The 17634-nt window shown below is 26.0% G+C and overlaps 1 protein-coding gene across 1 annotated transcript in view; it reads left to right on the top strand.

Moving 5' to 3' along the window:
• Positions 1-3945: 3945 nt before the first annotated feature.
• The window catches only part of dysc (whirlin protein dyschronic), a 75377-nt gene continuing 61688 nt past the window's right edge, over positions 3946-17634 (top strand). The window contains exons 1-3 of the mRNA XM_011507270.1: positions 3946-4307; positions 7700-7947; positions 12181-12311. Coding sequence (XP_011505572.1) covers positions 3961-4307; positions 7700-7947; positions 12181-12311 — 726 coding nt within the window. The 5' untranslated portion in view covers positions 3946-3960. The remainder of the gene's footprint in view (positions 4308-7699; positions 7948-12180; positions 12312-17634) is intronic.

The raw sequence follows: 17634 nt of genomic DNA, 5'->3' as shown, positions 1-17634 counted from the left end.
GAATTAATTTTTGTTTTAAAAAAATTATTTACTTTACAAATACATGTTTTTAGATTTGACAAATATATATAATTGTAATTGGATTTTATAATTTTTCGTTTTAACGAACTTTTTATTGAAAGACTTGTGAATCTACTAGTAATGCACATTTTCTTTCGTACAATTAAAATTAAAAAATACTATTCTTTTTAAGAAAAAAAAAAAAAAGAAAAAAAAAGAAAAAAAAGTTAAAATATCATCTTTTTTATTTTTCTGGAATTTTAATTATTTATCAAAGTTTACATATCGTATATAACCTCTTCCCTATTTCTTTCTACTAAAAATATCCATAATAATTATCTCACCGTACGTCTTTAAATTTATAACTAATTCGATCTTTCCTATCTAGAACATAACATAAGGTGACTCACTATAATATTCATATTACAATTAAAATGATTAAAAAGTAGAATGGAGCAAATCAAAAGGTATTATAACAATTTCTTCCTCGACTAATCGATATGAAATATAGAATATTATTAGAGTTTGTAGGCCTCTAGTTATAAAATCGATATAAAAATGTCATATTTATTCTCATAATAGAATAAAACAAATGAAGCATAATATTTTAAGATTGGAAGATGAATTCATCTACTATTTTTTCACTTTTCTCAAAAATCCATATGACGTCCATCTCCATTTAAGAATTGTAAAGATACGTTTGCAAGAATTTCCGTTAAAAAAAAAAAAAATCCTCTTTATCATGGGCTCTCTCGTCGAACAACAATTTCGACTGATATCGCACATCCGTTGATAAAGCACATGCAGACGTTTGTAAATTTCGCCTGTAAGTATAGTCCGAAGAGAAAGCTCTTCAATTTTTAGATGCGGAAGTCCTGGTGAGCGATTTTGGCTGCCAGAAGAAGAATGTAAGAGTGCTGTGGAGAAATCTGATTCACGATATCGGCCGATATAGCTGTTTGGAAAAAAATTCTTGGCGTGATTGAAGGTCCGAGCAATGCTCTAATCGTTATTTTGCGACACAATCCTCGAATCAGCATTTACCAACAGCCTCCAAGCCGATGATTGATCGCTCTTGCTTATCTCAATTATCAGATAATACATTGTAGCTCGATATTTTAAAAGCTGTTAATGATATTTATCGGCTTAGCTAAATTCTATTGATCATAGCAATTCTATAATTATCTTCTCTTAAAATTAGCTTCGAATATCCAACATTTATTTATATTGTTAATTAATTTTTATTGTGTTTTTGGAAGCTGTAGAAATTAATTATGAAATGCTCATCTTGATACGAATCAAATCAATACGATTTTATTTATTTCCCATTAGTAAATACATTATTAAATTTTAAATACCGATTTGAATTTGTTAGCTATTCATGCTTTTATGATTATATATTTGATATTATTATATCATTGCTTAAAAATCCTTCAAAGGAAATATAATTTTTATTTAATAATTAAAGATTGAAGAAATTTTCTGAGAACCATAGAACTTCTATTAGAATTACATAGTTAATCTATAAAGATATGTAATTTCACTGATGTAAAAAGTATTAATTGTAAATTTACATTGTACTTTGCAATATTTCTAAATCAAGTGCAAGACTTTTGTTATTCAGAATTTCATGTAAATCAATCAAATTAGAGCGATTCTACAATTTTTTATTATCATTATTTAATAATTAATTATCATGATTTTTATGTACAGTAATATCAGCGAATTTAATATGTCGTAAAACTGGATAAGTTAGAACAAATGCGCTTGTTTAATGGCAATTTTATTTTAATCCATACTCAATTTAATAAAGCAACTTAATAAAGCTAAATTAACAAATAGCTTAATTAAAAATTATAGCCACAAATTAATTACTAAGAATGTAAATAGAAAAGAAAGGCCAAAAATCAAAAAAAAAAATTTTTTTTTTTTTTTTTTTTTTTTTTTGTCATTAACATATGAAAGACTTGGAAAATAGTCTGAATGTGTGAAATTTATTATACGTTTTTTATTCAACAAAATCCTAATAATCTAGTATTAGAATTGTTTTTAGTGAAAATTTTGGTACACAAATTTGACGATTCAGACTTGAGAAAAATAAATGGCTTAGAACTCATTAATCATATGTATTAGATAGATCATTATTTATTAAAATAACAGTTGCATACTATTTTTCATAGAAATATTATTAACCTTTATTGGTTTAATATGATTTGATATATTAAATCATTTAATATATTATATATATATATATATATATATATATATAAATTGTAATATAAATTATAATAAAGAATAATATTATTTTAATATATATTTAATATTTATTTACATATTTTTTGATTGATAGAAATTTATTGCATATTGAATCAAGCTTCTATTTGAGTTATTATCAGTTTTATCAAATAACTTATTCATAAAGATATTTATAAACAAACATTTATATAAAAGACAGAATTTTAAATATATTAAAAACTTATATTAATCAAAGAACGCGTAGTTGATAATTTATAATTACTATTCAATATAATGGAGAAAATAATATAATTCGTTTCAAGATTACCAATATACTTTATTAATTCAAAACAATGTAAGTCTGATTTATTTCTGTAGCTTATTATTATATATTTATGAAATATACAAAATAGTGATTACTTATCAAAGTTATCATGATAACTTTTATATTGTAATTATTCTATTACCTTTTATATTTATAAATACTTTCAAATATTAAACCAAGAATTTATTATAATGATTGTATATTTATAGTAATAATATGTGAAGCATATTATATTAAATATTAATATAAATGTTCGGCAAATGTTTAAAGTTTCAGCATATTCAAATTTAAATTTGGAAATATACGTTATTCAACTCCTTACATACCTTTATATATTCATATTTAATATGTGAATAACTAGAATAATTGTTCAGATAAATTTCACTTTGCATTAAGAAAAGTTATTTTCGGTTGAAATGTAGTGTTCATTATATTAAACATAATGAATATACTTCTCTTTCTATTTACAATATTATATCAAACTTCAACATTAATTTATTTTAAAAAAAAATTTGTTCTTTTATTTTACATTATATATATATATATATATATCATAAAAAAAAAGTTAGTAAAATATTGTATAATATGTTTTAAATAATATTTGAAATTGTTTGGTAATATAATACTGAAAAGTTATCGAAAGAGCAATGATAAATTATTACTTGTTTTATATCGTAACAAAGTTAAAAAAAAAAGTTACTTGAAGTATAAAAGTAAATATTGAATTAATCCAAGTTTTGTTTATAATTTTTAGTACTAGATTCGTTAAAAATTGATTTAGGGCGTTCTTTTATATACTAACGCCAATTGTTATACTATTTTTATAATTAAAATTCTAATATAATAAAATTCTGAAACTACTTTTCTATTATAAAATAAATTATTGGAGGTAAATAATGTTTTTATGATCTATTTAAAGTCCCTTGAGCTTCGTATACAGTTTTTCATAAAACCTCCTGATATTAGTGATGAAAATATTACTTTTGCTTTTAAGATTTTTTTTTATTATTAATCGAACGAGTTCTGTTTTACACATGGAAGAAGAATGATTATGTTGATTAAAAAAATTTATAAAATCTTATACAATTTTTTTAGCAACTTCCGTAACACGAACATTTAAATTCTACATTATTTTTATAAACAAGTAATTGACCAAATAATTGACACATTTATTATATAATAAATGGTCTATACCTCTCACACAAAATTTCTAGTACTTTAACATTGATAAACAATAAAAATGGGTGATAAGTTCAATTTTTATCTTATTAATGCCAAGGTCACGGCACTCGGCCAAATAGTATTTAATCACTTTGGTTCTTTTTTTTTTTTCATTCGGAGCAGGAAATTGATCGAGGATATGTTGGTTATGTCGATAGGTGACGATTCTGGCGTAGGCGATGGCGAGCACCATGGAGGACTACGGTTCAGAACTACAGGAACTTCAGTGGGGTCCCAGCGATGGGGGCGGACATCTACTGCGGAGCAGCTCGCACTTCCTGCGTCCTGGCGCCGGTAGCTCCTACGAGGCCGAAGACCTGGAGCCGCCTTCGCGTCACCACTACCACGGCACCAGCGGCACTGGACAACAGCCTCGGGGATATTACAGTCCGCCTGGTACTAGCTATACCATCGTCGAGAGGCCGCCCAGTGCCCAGCATCACCATTCGTCTCACGCCACGCCCTACAGGCACCGAGGACACGCGTCGTCCTCCGGAGGCGCTATCTCGCCAGAGCAGGTCCTCAGGTAAACACGTGTTGACACTTGGTCTTTACGTCCGTACGCCCTCTCTCTCTCTCTCTCTCTCTCTCTCTCTTTATCTATCTATCTATCTATCTATCTGTCCAGCATCGATCGCACAGCGATAGTTCCGAGTGCTACGAGTGGTATTTGATTATTTATTTGCAACCGGTCGCTCTAGCTCCAGCACTTTTCCTTTATTCGGTATCGAACGACTATGGCCATGGGGGAATACGATGACCTCGTAGTATACGACCAAGAAATTCTTGGCCGAGTATTTGAGAAGTGGAGCGGGTGCTTTATTCAAAGAATTTCGTGAAAATTTTAACTTTGTAAAATTTATGTCTTTGCTTTTTATTGGATTCCACCGCTCGGCTAAATTTATATTTGTTAAGCCCAGTTGAATATCTGATTTCAGAATTATCTTTTATTTTACATTTCGGTTAACGAATGTAAAGACAATACCTTGGATATTATTTTAAAGAAGTCTTTGGATTACTTGATTTCCCGTTCTGTAAAATTAACAAAGATTAATGGATGAAAAAGTTTTTCTTTATTGAATAAGCTGTTAAATGGTGTTGCCAATAGGAAATTGAAAAGTAAATGAATTTATAAAGTTTATATTAATAATGTGAGAAATCGATTGAAATAATTTTAAATGATATTCGATCGATATTTCGATACTTTTATGTTTAGTAATATATCAACATTTCATGATGAATAAAATTTGAGCTTTATCTCTAGTTAATTATAAGACAATTAATTAATAATGAAGCATGCAAATTGTTTAAAATATACACGACTGAGAATCAGTATCTCAAAAAAAAAAAAATCATTTTATATGTCATTATAATTATAATTTACATAATATCTTAAATATTCGTTATTTTTATTCTTAAAAGAAAATAACTACATTAATGAATTATTTGTGCAATATATTTTTAATTTTGTCAATTAAGTATTATAAACATTAATATAGTATAACAAAATACTTTCCTTACAAGATTTAAAATATTTTGTAATCATTAGTAAAAAAAAATGCAAATTCACGCACTAAAACATCATAATATTAATTCTCAAATGTTCATCAGTTGATGAGATTAAGTTTGAAGATACAATATTATTAAATAAATTTTTATCGTCATGAAATATACTTATTCTAATAACTATATAATTATATAATTTAATATCTAAATATACTTATATACTTATTCTAATATCTTCAATTTATTTAAAAATACTCAGAATCACTATACATATAATGTTAAATTTTTTTCTTTTATTACAAGTGTCATCTTACCTGTATTTCATTTAAATATATAAAGGTTAAAAATTTTGTAAATAAAATATTTCAAAAGTTTTATTTTATAAGTACTTATAATCTTTTGTATATATAATGAGTGGATTGTCGTTGTTTTAATGCGATATAAATTTAAATTATAATAATATGTTGAGTTTCATCAGTCTTTATTAAAATTAGTTAAATATTTATGAATTACGGTGTATTTTCCAAATTCTTAATAATATATAAAATTGAAATATTTAAGTACACGTAATCGAAAGACTTTTATAAAGTTTGATATTTTGGTAATGTAATATGTAATTAGAAATATTAGATTAATGTTATGTATAATATGAACGTATAACGAGTGACTGCACAATATGATAATAAGTTATTTCACGCTTTTATGTGAAATTCTAATTAATTCTTAAATAAGACAACGTTTTTAATAAAGAATGTAGAAAAATTACGATTTCAATATGTTAATAACAATTACAAAATATGAAATGTACAATTGATATAGTTATACTTAGGGAGAATAATAATTGCATACTTATAGAAAATATCTTATAACGGTATTCACGATATTCATTCAATATATAACGATATTTAATAAATAATTTTGTCGAGGCAAAAATATTTGTTATGATAGACTTTGAGGTGTAATATTATTATTATTATTTATTCGAGAATTGCTTGAAGGTATGTAATTTCGAATAATAAGTCAACCTTAATCATCACTTAGTTAATAGTATCTATCTTAATTATCGTTTAGTAACGCATTTTTAAAAATTAATGAAAGGTGGTTGCACGCCACTTTTGAAACTTCACTTGCTGGCGAGACTCTGAAGAAAACTTGAAAAGTGGAATATAGGATGGAGCTTATTACAAGAGACTTAAAGAAAAACTATAAGAACTATGAATTGAAGCATAACCACGAGTATTATAATCAATTTTGTCATCGAATTGAATCTTGGCAATTAAAATGATAATTTTTGTCACAAAGATTACAAAATATGTCATTTATAAAGTGAAGTGGATTTTTGATTTTATGTGAATTTTAAATTACTAGTTTATATTATTAGTTTATTTAAATTTTAATACCAATAGATATTCTTATTTATAAACGTATAAATATTCAAAAATTATAAGTTAAAATAAGATTAAAAAAAAGTGTTAAAAAGAAAAACAATATTATGAATAGGTATTGTTGTTTATAAAATTTAAAGCAATAATTAAATTTTAATAATCCTTAAATTCTTAAAGCCTAATAATTTCAGATGATACTGCATCAAATAGGCATTTCAATTAAATTGAATAATCATATTTGTGCATTACTTTATATGTAAAAATTTTATCGTGTAAAATACCATATTATATTATGAAGAAATTATAATAACAATAATGATGATAATAATAAAATCGTAATAATCGAGATAGGCACATTAAGTAAAAGTTTATTTATTTTTTATATCTTTTTATTTCATTTAAAGCTTTTTGATACTAATATATTGTAATAATAATAATAATAATAATAATAATAATAATAATAATAATAATAATAATAATAATAATAATAATAATAATAATAATAATAATAATAATGATAATAATGATAACAATAATAATAATGATAATAATAATAACCTTATTTTATAGATATTGAAATTGATATTCGAACTTAACAAGTTTGATAAAATAAGTTTTCATATTTCGAATTTGCAAGAAAAAATGCCCAAATATACAGGAAATTATTCACTCAAATCTAAATTTTTGACATGTCAGCTATCGTCTTCTTATTACATGGAAAAACGAATATACGATTTTTTATTTTTCATTCTTAAAAATTCAATCAATAGATGAATGATGAAACAGTCTCCTCATTCGTTAAATCTTCATTGAAATCCTAATAGAATAAGGAAGATTCGTTATCTTAAATAATTAAAATCGAAGCAAAACAAAACAAAACAAAAAAATGTTCTTAGAATTTCAAGCACTTATGGCACCGGAAGGAAAAAGTCTCGACATGTAGCCAACGATAAATGCATCGTTGATTCCAAATTTTTTTTTTTTTTTAAAAGATTAAACTCAATTGAAACTCTGATCTCGTCCGAAGGCTATTTGGAAATGGACTCACGGAACGTCGACAAAATGAAAGACGAACCCCTGCCTCGAGTCCAGCCTCCGTCACTGCTCTTCGGACTTCCGCAAGCTCGTCGCAGTCGACGTCAAATGTCCAGGCCTCGCCAGCACCCCATTCCCTAAGTCTGCAGGAACTCACTGTGAGGACGATCACAATGACGAGGGAGCCGCCCGACTCTAATCACGGTTTCGGCATCTGCGTCAAGGGTGGCAAGGACGCTGGTAAGACCCTCCGTCCTTTTTATCCGCATACTTTGCTCTTGTCAATTATTCCTTTCGCCGAGACGGGGGCAAAGGACCTTTTGAAAGAAATGTCCACTTTTTGATGACACTGCTGCCTTATCGCTCTAGTCGAAAGGTTCTTTATTCGCGGATTATCCATCGACTCGTTGGTAGGCACCTTGAACTAAAATTTATCTTTTTTTTTTTTTTTTTTTTTTTTTTTTTTTTTTGACAGTTCCCAATCGGTCATAAATATTTTTCTAAAGAATATTAAGACGATGGAAGCTTTCATAGATCGGCTCTAACGAACCATAACCATTTGATGCACCGTGTACGTTGTTTGAAAAATTCGACGTTCACTCGTTAACCATTCGTAAATTCAATAATCATTCCATTTAATTTGCCATTGCGAGTTCATCGGCTATTCATATTTTTGGACGAATGGTCAACGTGAAGTGCTCACGGTACCTTATCAATCAAATTTTTAATGCAAATGGGCAAGTAGCTTGCGGTTTCATTGCAATAATATCGATAGAATGGCACTTGATGCGCGGTTTTAACAACGTGACCGGAACAAACATGAGCGAAATTAATGGAAATTCATAATACGATTGTAAATTGTGTGAAGTAAGGCTTTTTATTTGTATGGATGCTTATTCTCTTAAATCTACTTGCCGAGTTCGAATTTTTCAATACAATGTTTAATTTAAAATCAATATACATGTAATAAAACTACTCATCGTTGTGAAAAGAATGAAAAGAGTTCGACTGTCGACTGCGATGCCATTCTTGTCCATCTGACTGAGCCAGATACGCAGTCAGATAATTCATTATAGTTCAAGTAAAAATAAACAAGAACGAGCGCCTTACAGTACAGAGTATCAATAAAATAAAGAAACGGTACATTAAAAGCCAACAATTATAATTATTGTCTAATAGTCTTTTTTAATCAATCCCAATTGCCTACTACAATTGCTATTGTTTTTCACGTCATCATAAAGAAATATTATTGATTGACTCGAAATAGTCTATAATCTTCGATCAGTAGGCTTGCAATGATGTCGTTGATTATTATTTTATTAGTATCGGGCATAAATATATAAAATACTCGGCTGTCCATGTTGCATGCAAAGTGTCCTAAGTGTATGTATAATCTAGGGGAATCGAGACTTCAAGTGTCATGCCCGCATTTTCATGCTACTATACATAAGTCTTGGATCCTATATAATTTATAGCTATAAGTTTTTAATGAGGATATTTTTATCCTATTTCACCGAAGCAATTGAACTGCCGTAGAATTTTTATAGGCAAAGTGGATTGAATTTTTTATTCGAGCTCACTTTTCACTCGATCGATGCGAAACACGATTTCTCTGGCGATACTCTCTATCTGTTTCAATCGAAATGAAGAGTGTTGGAGAATTTGGAGAGATTGGAATATGTGCCAGGCTAATGTTTAAACGCAGGCTGTCAATTTTTATTAATGGGCTAGACGTTGTTGAAATAACTACTCGAATCATCGAGTCATTCTTTGTTATGTGCATATACTTGAAAATGGGAGTCCATTTTTTCCAGTTGTATAGTCGAGATTGCATATTTATGAAATTTCAAAGTGACTTGTTGAAGTATCGGGCAAAGTATTCGACAATTATATTACTTTCACATGCCAGTTGCCTCTAATATTTATTTATCAATTATATGAGGTAAAGCATTTTACATTAGTATGGTAATATATTTTTTATGTTATGAATTAATTTAATTGAAATTAAGTGATTTAAATACATAATGATTGAATATAAATTTTTAACATTTGTATGAATATCAATTAATTTTCGGAATATCTCCAATCAGCTTTCAATTATTTTAATATTGATAATAGCAGATTATTGTATGATAATATAATATATTATAAATAGGTGGTACTACCGTAAATAAATTATAAGACGGTAAAAAATATATAGAATATACATAAATGTGTCTTAGATTATATTCTATAAATTTTATTTTTAAACTAATCCATAATCGGATAATAGAAGATTTTAATTGAGAACATAGAAGAGAAAGCTAGTAAAAGCATTGATGTATTAGATAGAACATAATTTATTTAAAAATAAAAAAATCTTTTCATCTTTATCTCAATATTTTCTAGTTTTTAATTAATAAGGATTGTCTTTTTACACAATACGTTTCTCTCTCTCTCATTTCTTATATAAAGAACTAAAATTATCACTGAAATAGAAAATATTCTGTTTAAAAATATAAACTCATTATATATTATTTTTAAAGTATGAGATCAATCAAATGACAACTCAATAGACATATAGTGTAAGAAAATGTAAAATAATGTTTATATTAATATCTAATATTCTTATATTATTTTTCATAAAAATTTTAATTCATTTTAAGTTTAAAGATTATAATATTGATTATTTGCTTTTATTATCTCTGCTTGGCATTATTAAGATATTACAAAAAAACAGGTAAATTGAAATGTTTGTCATAATAAAATATGTACGAATATCGGTTAATGAACATTGAAAGTAGCCTAATGTACTTTTATTAATTTAACATATTGATTTAATGTGCATTACTTAAGTCCAATTAAAAGGATACTTTCTCGTATGTATCAATTGATCTTCGTTAGTCTTATATTAATGGATGAAAAAGTTTTCTTTATTGAATAAGCTGTTAAATGGTGTTGCCAATAGGAAATTGAAAAGTAAATGAATTTATAAAGTTTATATTAATAATGTGAGAAATCGATTGAAATAATTTTAAATGATATTCGATCGATATTTCGATACTTTTATGTTTAGTAATATATCAACATTTCATGATGAATAAAATTTGAGCTTTATCTCTAGTTAATTATAAGACAATTAATTAATAATGAAGCATGCAAATTATTTAAAATATACACGACTGAGAATCAGTATCTCAAAAAAAAAAAAAAATCATTTTATATGTCATTATAATTATAATTTACATAATATCTTAAATATTCGTTATTTTTATTCTTAAAAGAAAATAACTACATTAATGAATTATTTGTGCAATATATTTTTAATTTTGTCAATTAAGTATTATAAACACTAATATAGTATATCAAAATACTTTGCTCGCAAGTACTTCGTTGTGAAATTCAACGAAACAACAATTTTTTGAAGCTTAAATAAACACTTCGATTTGCATTTATTTAAAAACATTTTACGTATTTTGTAAAAAAAAAAAAAAAAAAAAAAAAAAAAAAAAAAACACGTAGATTTTAAGTGTCATTTATAAATTAATAGTCATTTATAAATAAAGACAAGTAGATTAATAAAGTAAATTCATTTGTCTGATAAAAAAAAAATGCTATTGTTAATATTGACAACTTACTTGCAAACATTTCAAGACTTCTTTCCTAAAAAAAAAAAAAAACATTTTTAGATCTTTTTAAAACTGTCTTTAGATCTCAATTTATCATATCGGCAATTATAATAGTTGCATGCATCACCGCCTTAAAAGACTCATTCAGTTTCGATTTTCAAATCTATAATTTTTCATCTCCTTGTATCAACTTCTTTCTACGTTACGTTCACTTTAACTTTGTTATTTTCATCTTATACCTTTCGCGCGATACATCCATCTCTAGTGCCATCAAAAGAGCTCTCGGCTATCGTTGAAGGTCCTTGAAGTTTCACTGGCTATAAAAAGAGAGGGATTCAAACTTCTTTTAAATAGATATGACATAGGATATGTGATATGTGATATAAAGTACGCGGTCGATTGAATATTGAGATTGATAAATATTAATTGCATGAAAAATGTGAAGGATCCTTTCGTTTAGTTGAGCGAAAGCTATGCGCGATGATTAAGAGGAGAAACAATTTCGTCGCTCAATTAATTAGGATGAAGCTTCGATGGTTGACCTGTCCAAGCTTCACTGCACCTAGATGCCTATAAATGGAGATTTATTATCCTGAGTAACTTAATTTTCACGTCGAGTCTCATTTTGGCAACAATAGCCGGGAGCGGAGTCATTGTAAGTGGCCGGTAATAAATGACAGCGGAGATGGAGATGGAGATGGGGATGCAATAGCGCGCGTTATGCTTGCATAAATCAAGAGAAAAAAAAAAACAAGAAAAAAACGCAAAGGGGGATAAGACATAATGAGTAAGGAAAGCCGTCCTTTCTCAAGTGCAATGCTTTTATGCTTTTACGAGTTGACGTTTTAAATGTTCTATGTCCTAGGGGTGGGAGTCTACATTTCGAGGGTGGAAGAAGGCTCAGTGGCCGAGCGCGCTGGACTACGGCCAGGCGACACCATCTTGGAAGTTAATGGAACGCCTTTTCGAGCAGTCACCCACGAGGAGGCTCTCAAAGTAAGTCTATTTTATATTAATTGCTAATTTATGCTTGTATTTTCTTAGCTTTGCCGGTTAATAGAATCGTGGCTTGGGTATGTAGGCGAAAATTTCTTAACTGGCATCCGACACTCGGATATAAAATCGAACGTTAGCGATGCCATTTGCCGACCTTACTTATTTACTAGTTTTGTACTTGGTTTAGTACTTGATATTAGTTTTGTACCTTATTTACTAGTTTTGTATTTATTAGTTTTGTACAAAATGTTAAGTTGCCCTTGACAATTCAGCATCGAAATCTAAAGTTCTTCTAAAGTTCAAGTTTTTACGCAACTAAAGCCTCTCATCGAAATTCACTCGAGTGTAATGTCTTCTTTATTCGTTCGGATCATTATACGTTGCACTGACATATGTTTAGGGCGTAGCATATAATTATTTAGTCCCGATTTATTGCAAATTTAATGTTCATGATAATGTTAATATTAATTCTCAAATTCTATTAAATATCTATGATGAAAAAAATCTATATGAAAAAAATCGCATGTAAAATATAACGATGAAACATATATATATATTCGTGATAATACAAGTTTAGCGTCCAAAGTAAAGTACGAACATCTAATATTTATTAATAAATAAATTATGTTAAAATATAGCGTCGGATATTTTTATAAATATATATTTTCATATATAATGTACATTTTATTATTGATAATTCTTAAATTTTTTTCAAATATCTATCGAGCAAAGTTACTAGCATAATTCTTTAGTATGTAAAAATATTATAAAATATCTTTTCAATATTTATATTTTTTTTTTTTAAACATAATATTGAATTTTTTATAATAGAATTATATTTATCTGTTGAAGCAGATGTAGTACGGTTATAAATTGATATTTTATCGTTTATATTTATTAATAGTTTCTTTTTTCTTCAGCCATTAACTTCTATGTGTGAAAAAATTTTTATTCGCCACATTTCTCTGATATACGATTTTTTATTCAATCGTAAATCTTTTATCTGTCTTATTTCTTTTTTTATTTAATAATACGATGATATAAATTAAACATATTATAAAATTAATTTTATAAAGTATTAGGACATTAAAGATAAACATATACGTCTCTGTAGAGAGTTATATGAATTATTTGGATAGCAACTCGGAAAGCTTAAAGTTAAAAATCTATAAATTACAATCGCGTACAATGTCAATATTTTTAAAAGAATAAATTTTTTGTATTCTAATGTATGCATTAATTTTTCTACTACCCCTATCATCATTTATTAACTTTATTATCATAACTATTATGTAAAGTTTAATTAATCCAAAGCAAAGACACTTTAACATTTGTCTCTATAATATCATAGATTGCCGGGACCTTCGAATCCCATCCCTATAGATCCCTATATAGCATCTATTATTTTTTTTTTTTTTAATATTTTCTAAATATATAATAATTGTTTATATAAATATTATTATTCTTTTTCGTGAGCTTAATTTTATGAATAATATCTTTAATGGGATACAGTTATATAACAAATATAAACAACAATAGGATGTTTATTTTGTATCAAAAATTAAATTTTTCCTTACGAGATATTAATAATTGATCTTTATCGGTTTTATGAAAGATCAAGTCCAGTGAGTATACGCGATTACTTTTCACAAATTATTATAATTTTTTTCAAGATTTTTTTGTAATGTAATTTTATTTTAATGTTCAAAATGCTTAAAATTAATAATACGGTATCACTTAATTATTATTTATGAGAACTGTGATAAAAATTGTATAGTCAGGTGATGTCTCCAGATCCAGTAATCAGTCATAAAAAATAATAGTACTATCTATATGTTATCGAATGATTTCTGATTATGTATGAGATCTCCTTTTAATAGATCTTTAAAACGAAAATTCAAATTTAATTTAACTTTACTATTTCTAGTTTGAGAGTTTAATTATCATTAAAAGACTTTATGCTCGTAACAGAGTAGTCAATTAATTATTACTTAGTCATTTGAATATTTACTTTCATGAAACAATAACAATAAATTCTATATCAATATATTTAATAATCTTATGTGCATAATAAGCGATAATAATAAATATTGTAATTTAAATTAAAACTTGGCTAATATTATTTTTAAAGACGTACAGTTTTTGGTTTTTTGAAAATATATAATAATATTTTATTATCGATATTATAATTTTTTATATATCTTTAATACTAACAATGTCAATGCTAGATATTGACAATACACGCGTACAGAAATAATTGCAAAAACATTAATTATTACATATATAATAATTTCGAAGATATAGGTTATAAATTATATAAATAACATATTGAAAAAGTGTTCAATTGAAAATTTAAAATACATTTTCAAAAATTGATAGAATAAATAATTTAATTTTTTAATTCTATAAGGAATAATTATTACAAAACTATTCAATAATTATAAGTATTTATTAAAATATTAACATAACATAAGTTCTGTCACGTATAAAGTTAAGTTTTCTTACTTCGAGAAATAAGTTTTTTTCAAATCTAAGCTTCTCTTCTAGTAATGATTTGTTTCATTTCCCATTACAATTAATTTGCGGCTACAAGAAACAAAAAAGGGAAGGAAGCAATAGAAATTCAGTATTACAAGGCCAAAGAGAAATTAAGGAAAAAGAATGCAAAGGTTTGTAAACACATACATGCTAAATTCTTACACAAAGAATATCTCTGGCAATCTTTTACTCATAAGAAAATCTGGGTATTTTATTTTTTAGACGATACTTTATATTCTTTTTTCATTTTTAACATGACTTTTCTATTATTATTATTATTATTATTATTATTCATATTTGTAGAATATTGCAATTTATGCTAAATATCTACAACTAATCATTTGATATTTAAATCAAATAATTTACTGAGAGATTCTTTCCTTAATTCCATAAATATATTTAAAATAATTGCGATATTCACCTAGAATTTTAAGATTGTATATTATAAATACATTAACAAAGACTTATTTTTCATTATAAATATTTGGATAAATAATGAACAAAATTCTTTATTATGAATGTATCCTATGTTTTAGTTCTACTTTTATTAATTTAAGGAAACTAAAATAATTAATTATTAAACACATTAATTGTGTTTACAATTTATTTTACAATTTTAATAAGAATGAATTCAGAACAATAACAAAACAAAATTGTATTGAAAGTTTACGTATACTTGAATATATTTCAAGCAATAAAATATCTATTTATTATAAAATTGGAAAAACACATATATAATAAATATACTGTTAGAGAAAAAATAATAGAATTAATTTTTTTTTCTAGTAATAATTTACAATATCGATTGCGTCTTATCTACTTGTGTTATTATAAATTATAATAAATAATAGAAATTGCGTAGAAAGAAGCTTTATTGAAATTGATTCTAATTGAATTGAGTTTATGATATTTGCGACATAACTGTTTTCTATTTTACTTAATAGTCCATAAATATTAAATAATTTTAATTAAATTGTCAATTAAATGTAAAAGACTCGAAGATAATAAATGATAAATATAGCAAGTAAAATTTATTGAAATAATTTTTGTCAAATTTCTTGGTCAAAAACTAAAACAAATTGTAAATACAAAAAGTTATTAAATAAATAATTCATAAAATCTTAAGATGTTTAATACTCTGAAATAATTTAAGTATTTCATAGATTGTATAATGTATTCATTATATTGTGCAAGATTACAAATATTGTACAGGATAATAATTTACCATTTTTATTATGATAATAAAGTGATTTTCGAGAATCGATTGTTTTAAAATCAATAGTTCATAAAATTTTAGTATGTAAAAATTAAGCTAATAGTTTGCATCATAATTTGACTATGCAATTAGTATGTTTAAGAATATAGAAAGTTTTATTGAAAACATCCAATAACAATAATAACAATAATATAATAATAATTATTAAAGCTTCCTATGATTAACATTTTTAGATCGTCGTGTAATTTTAAATGCAAAGCTTATAAAGCATTTAGAAAAGCTTTATACTTAATTAAATGCTGTGTATATTTAGTTATTCATACAATGAATAAATGGTCAGCTATAAAAGCTTCTAATAATTGAATAAAAACATATTTAAATAAAATTCAGACGAACGTCACTTGTCTTGATATATTAAAAATCTTCGAGTGTCGGATAAATCATACCCGTAATACACTTAGATCAATTTTTAATTTCATGCGACGATAGATGAACAAATTTTCTCAATAAAACAAGGTATTGAATTTATTTCAATTTATAATAAAATAATAACGTGTAAAACAAATTGTACGACTTTATTAATTACTATTTTATCAATATATTTTGTTAAGGTAGTCTTATGCGACTTGTTTCCCAACTATCTAAGCGTTAAAAAGTTGTGCCAAATTTCATAAAAGTACTTGCAATATAACATAAAGTTTCTTGGCAATCACAGCAGAGAGTCTCAATCTCACAAGGATAATGACCTTATATATGATAGTTACATATAAAATTATTAAAAAGAGGAAAATGGAACCTTTGAAAGTAAACTTTAATATAAATTTTGAAAGAAAGACTATTTCATCCCTCAACAGTTTTCGTTCGGAATTTATGAATTTACTATAGATCTTTTGTATAAGCATGGAAAATTTAGTTAAAACTGTGCCAAAAATCTAAATTATGATAGTGAAAAATCTTTATTCATTGCTGGATATCGTAGAACTTGATATCTAATTTAATCGATAAACCCATTTGATTTATTTTCAGTATCACTATGTATTGAAATGTTCTATACCTCTCATGCGCATAAAATTAATAAACAATTAAGTATCTTTATAAATCAATGGCAGTTTAGTGTAAATATTTCAAAAAGCATTAAAATAGTTGAAATAATTATGAAAACACTAAGGATACTGTGCATTTTATGTATATTTTTATTTACTTTGAAAATATATGTCATAAATGTATTACAAATATACACATTGAAGAGTCCAATATCTTTTTTCGATATTCAGTTAAAAATCATTCTAATCTTTATAATCTTAATATAGCTTTGATAAGTAGAAAATTGGAGGAAGATTAGAACGAATACAAACATAGATTATTAATATCGGCGAGGAAAAACTAATTAAGAATTAATTATGCAAACGATTAATACAAAGATATGTCATATTGCGAATGTAGCGGATAGCTAGAAAATTATTATTCCGTGTGGATACGCAGAGAGAAAAAAGGATTGACAAAATGCTTGTGGGAGGCGCCAGTCGTCTCGGCGCCATGAAAGTCCCGTCATTTATTTTCCCTACCTAA

This window comes from Ceratosolen solmsi, unplaced genomic scaffold (assembly GCF_000503995.2).
Source record: "Ceratosolen solmsi marchali unplaced genomic scaffold, CerSol_1.0 scaffold6, whole genome shotgun sequence".
Classification (NCBI taxonomy): Eukaryota; Metazoa; Arthropoda; class Insecta; order Hymenoptera; family Agaonidae; genus Ceratosolen; species Ceratosolen solmsi.
This window is presented reverse-complemented; position numbering and strand designations above follow the sequence as displayed.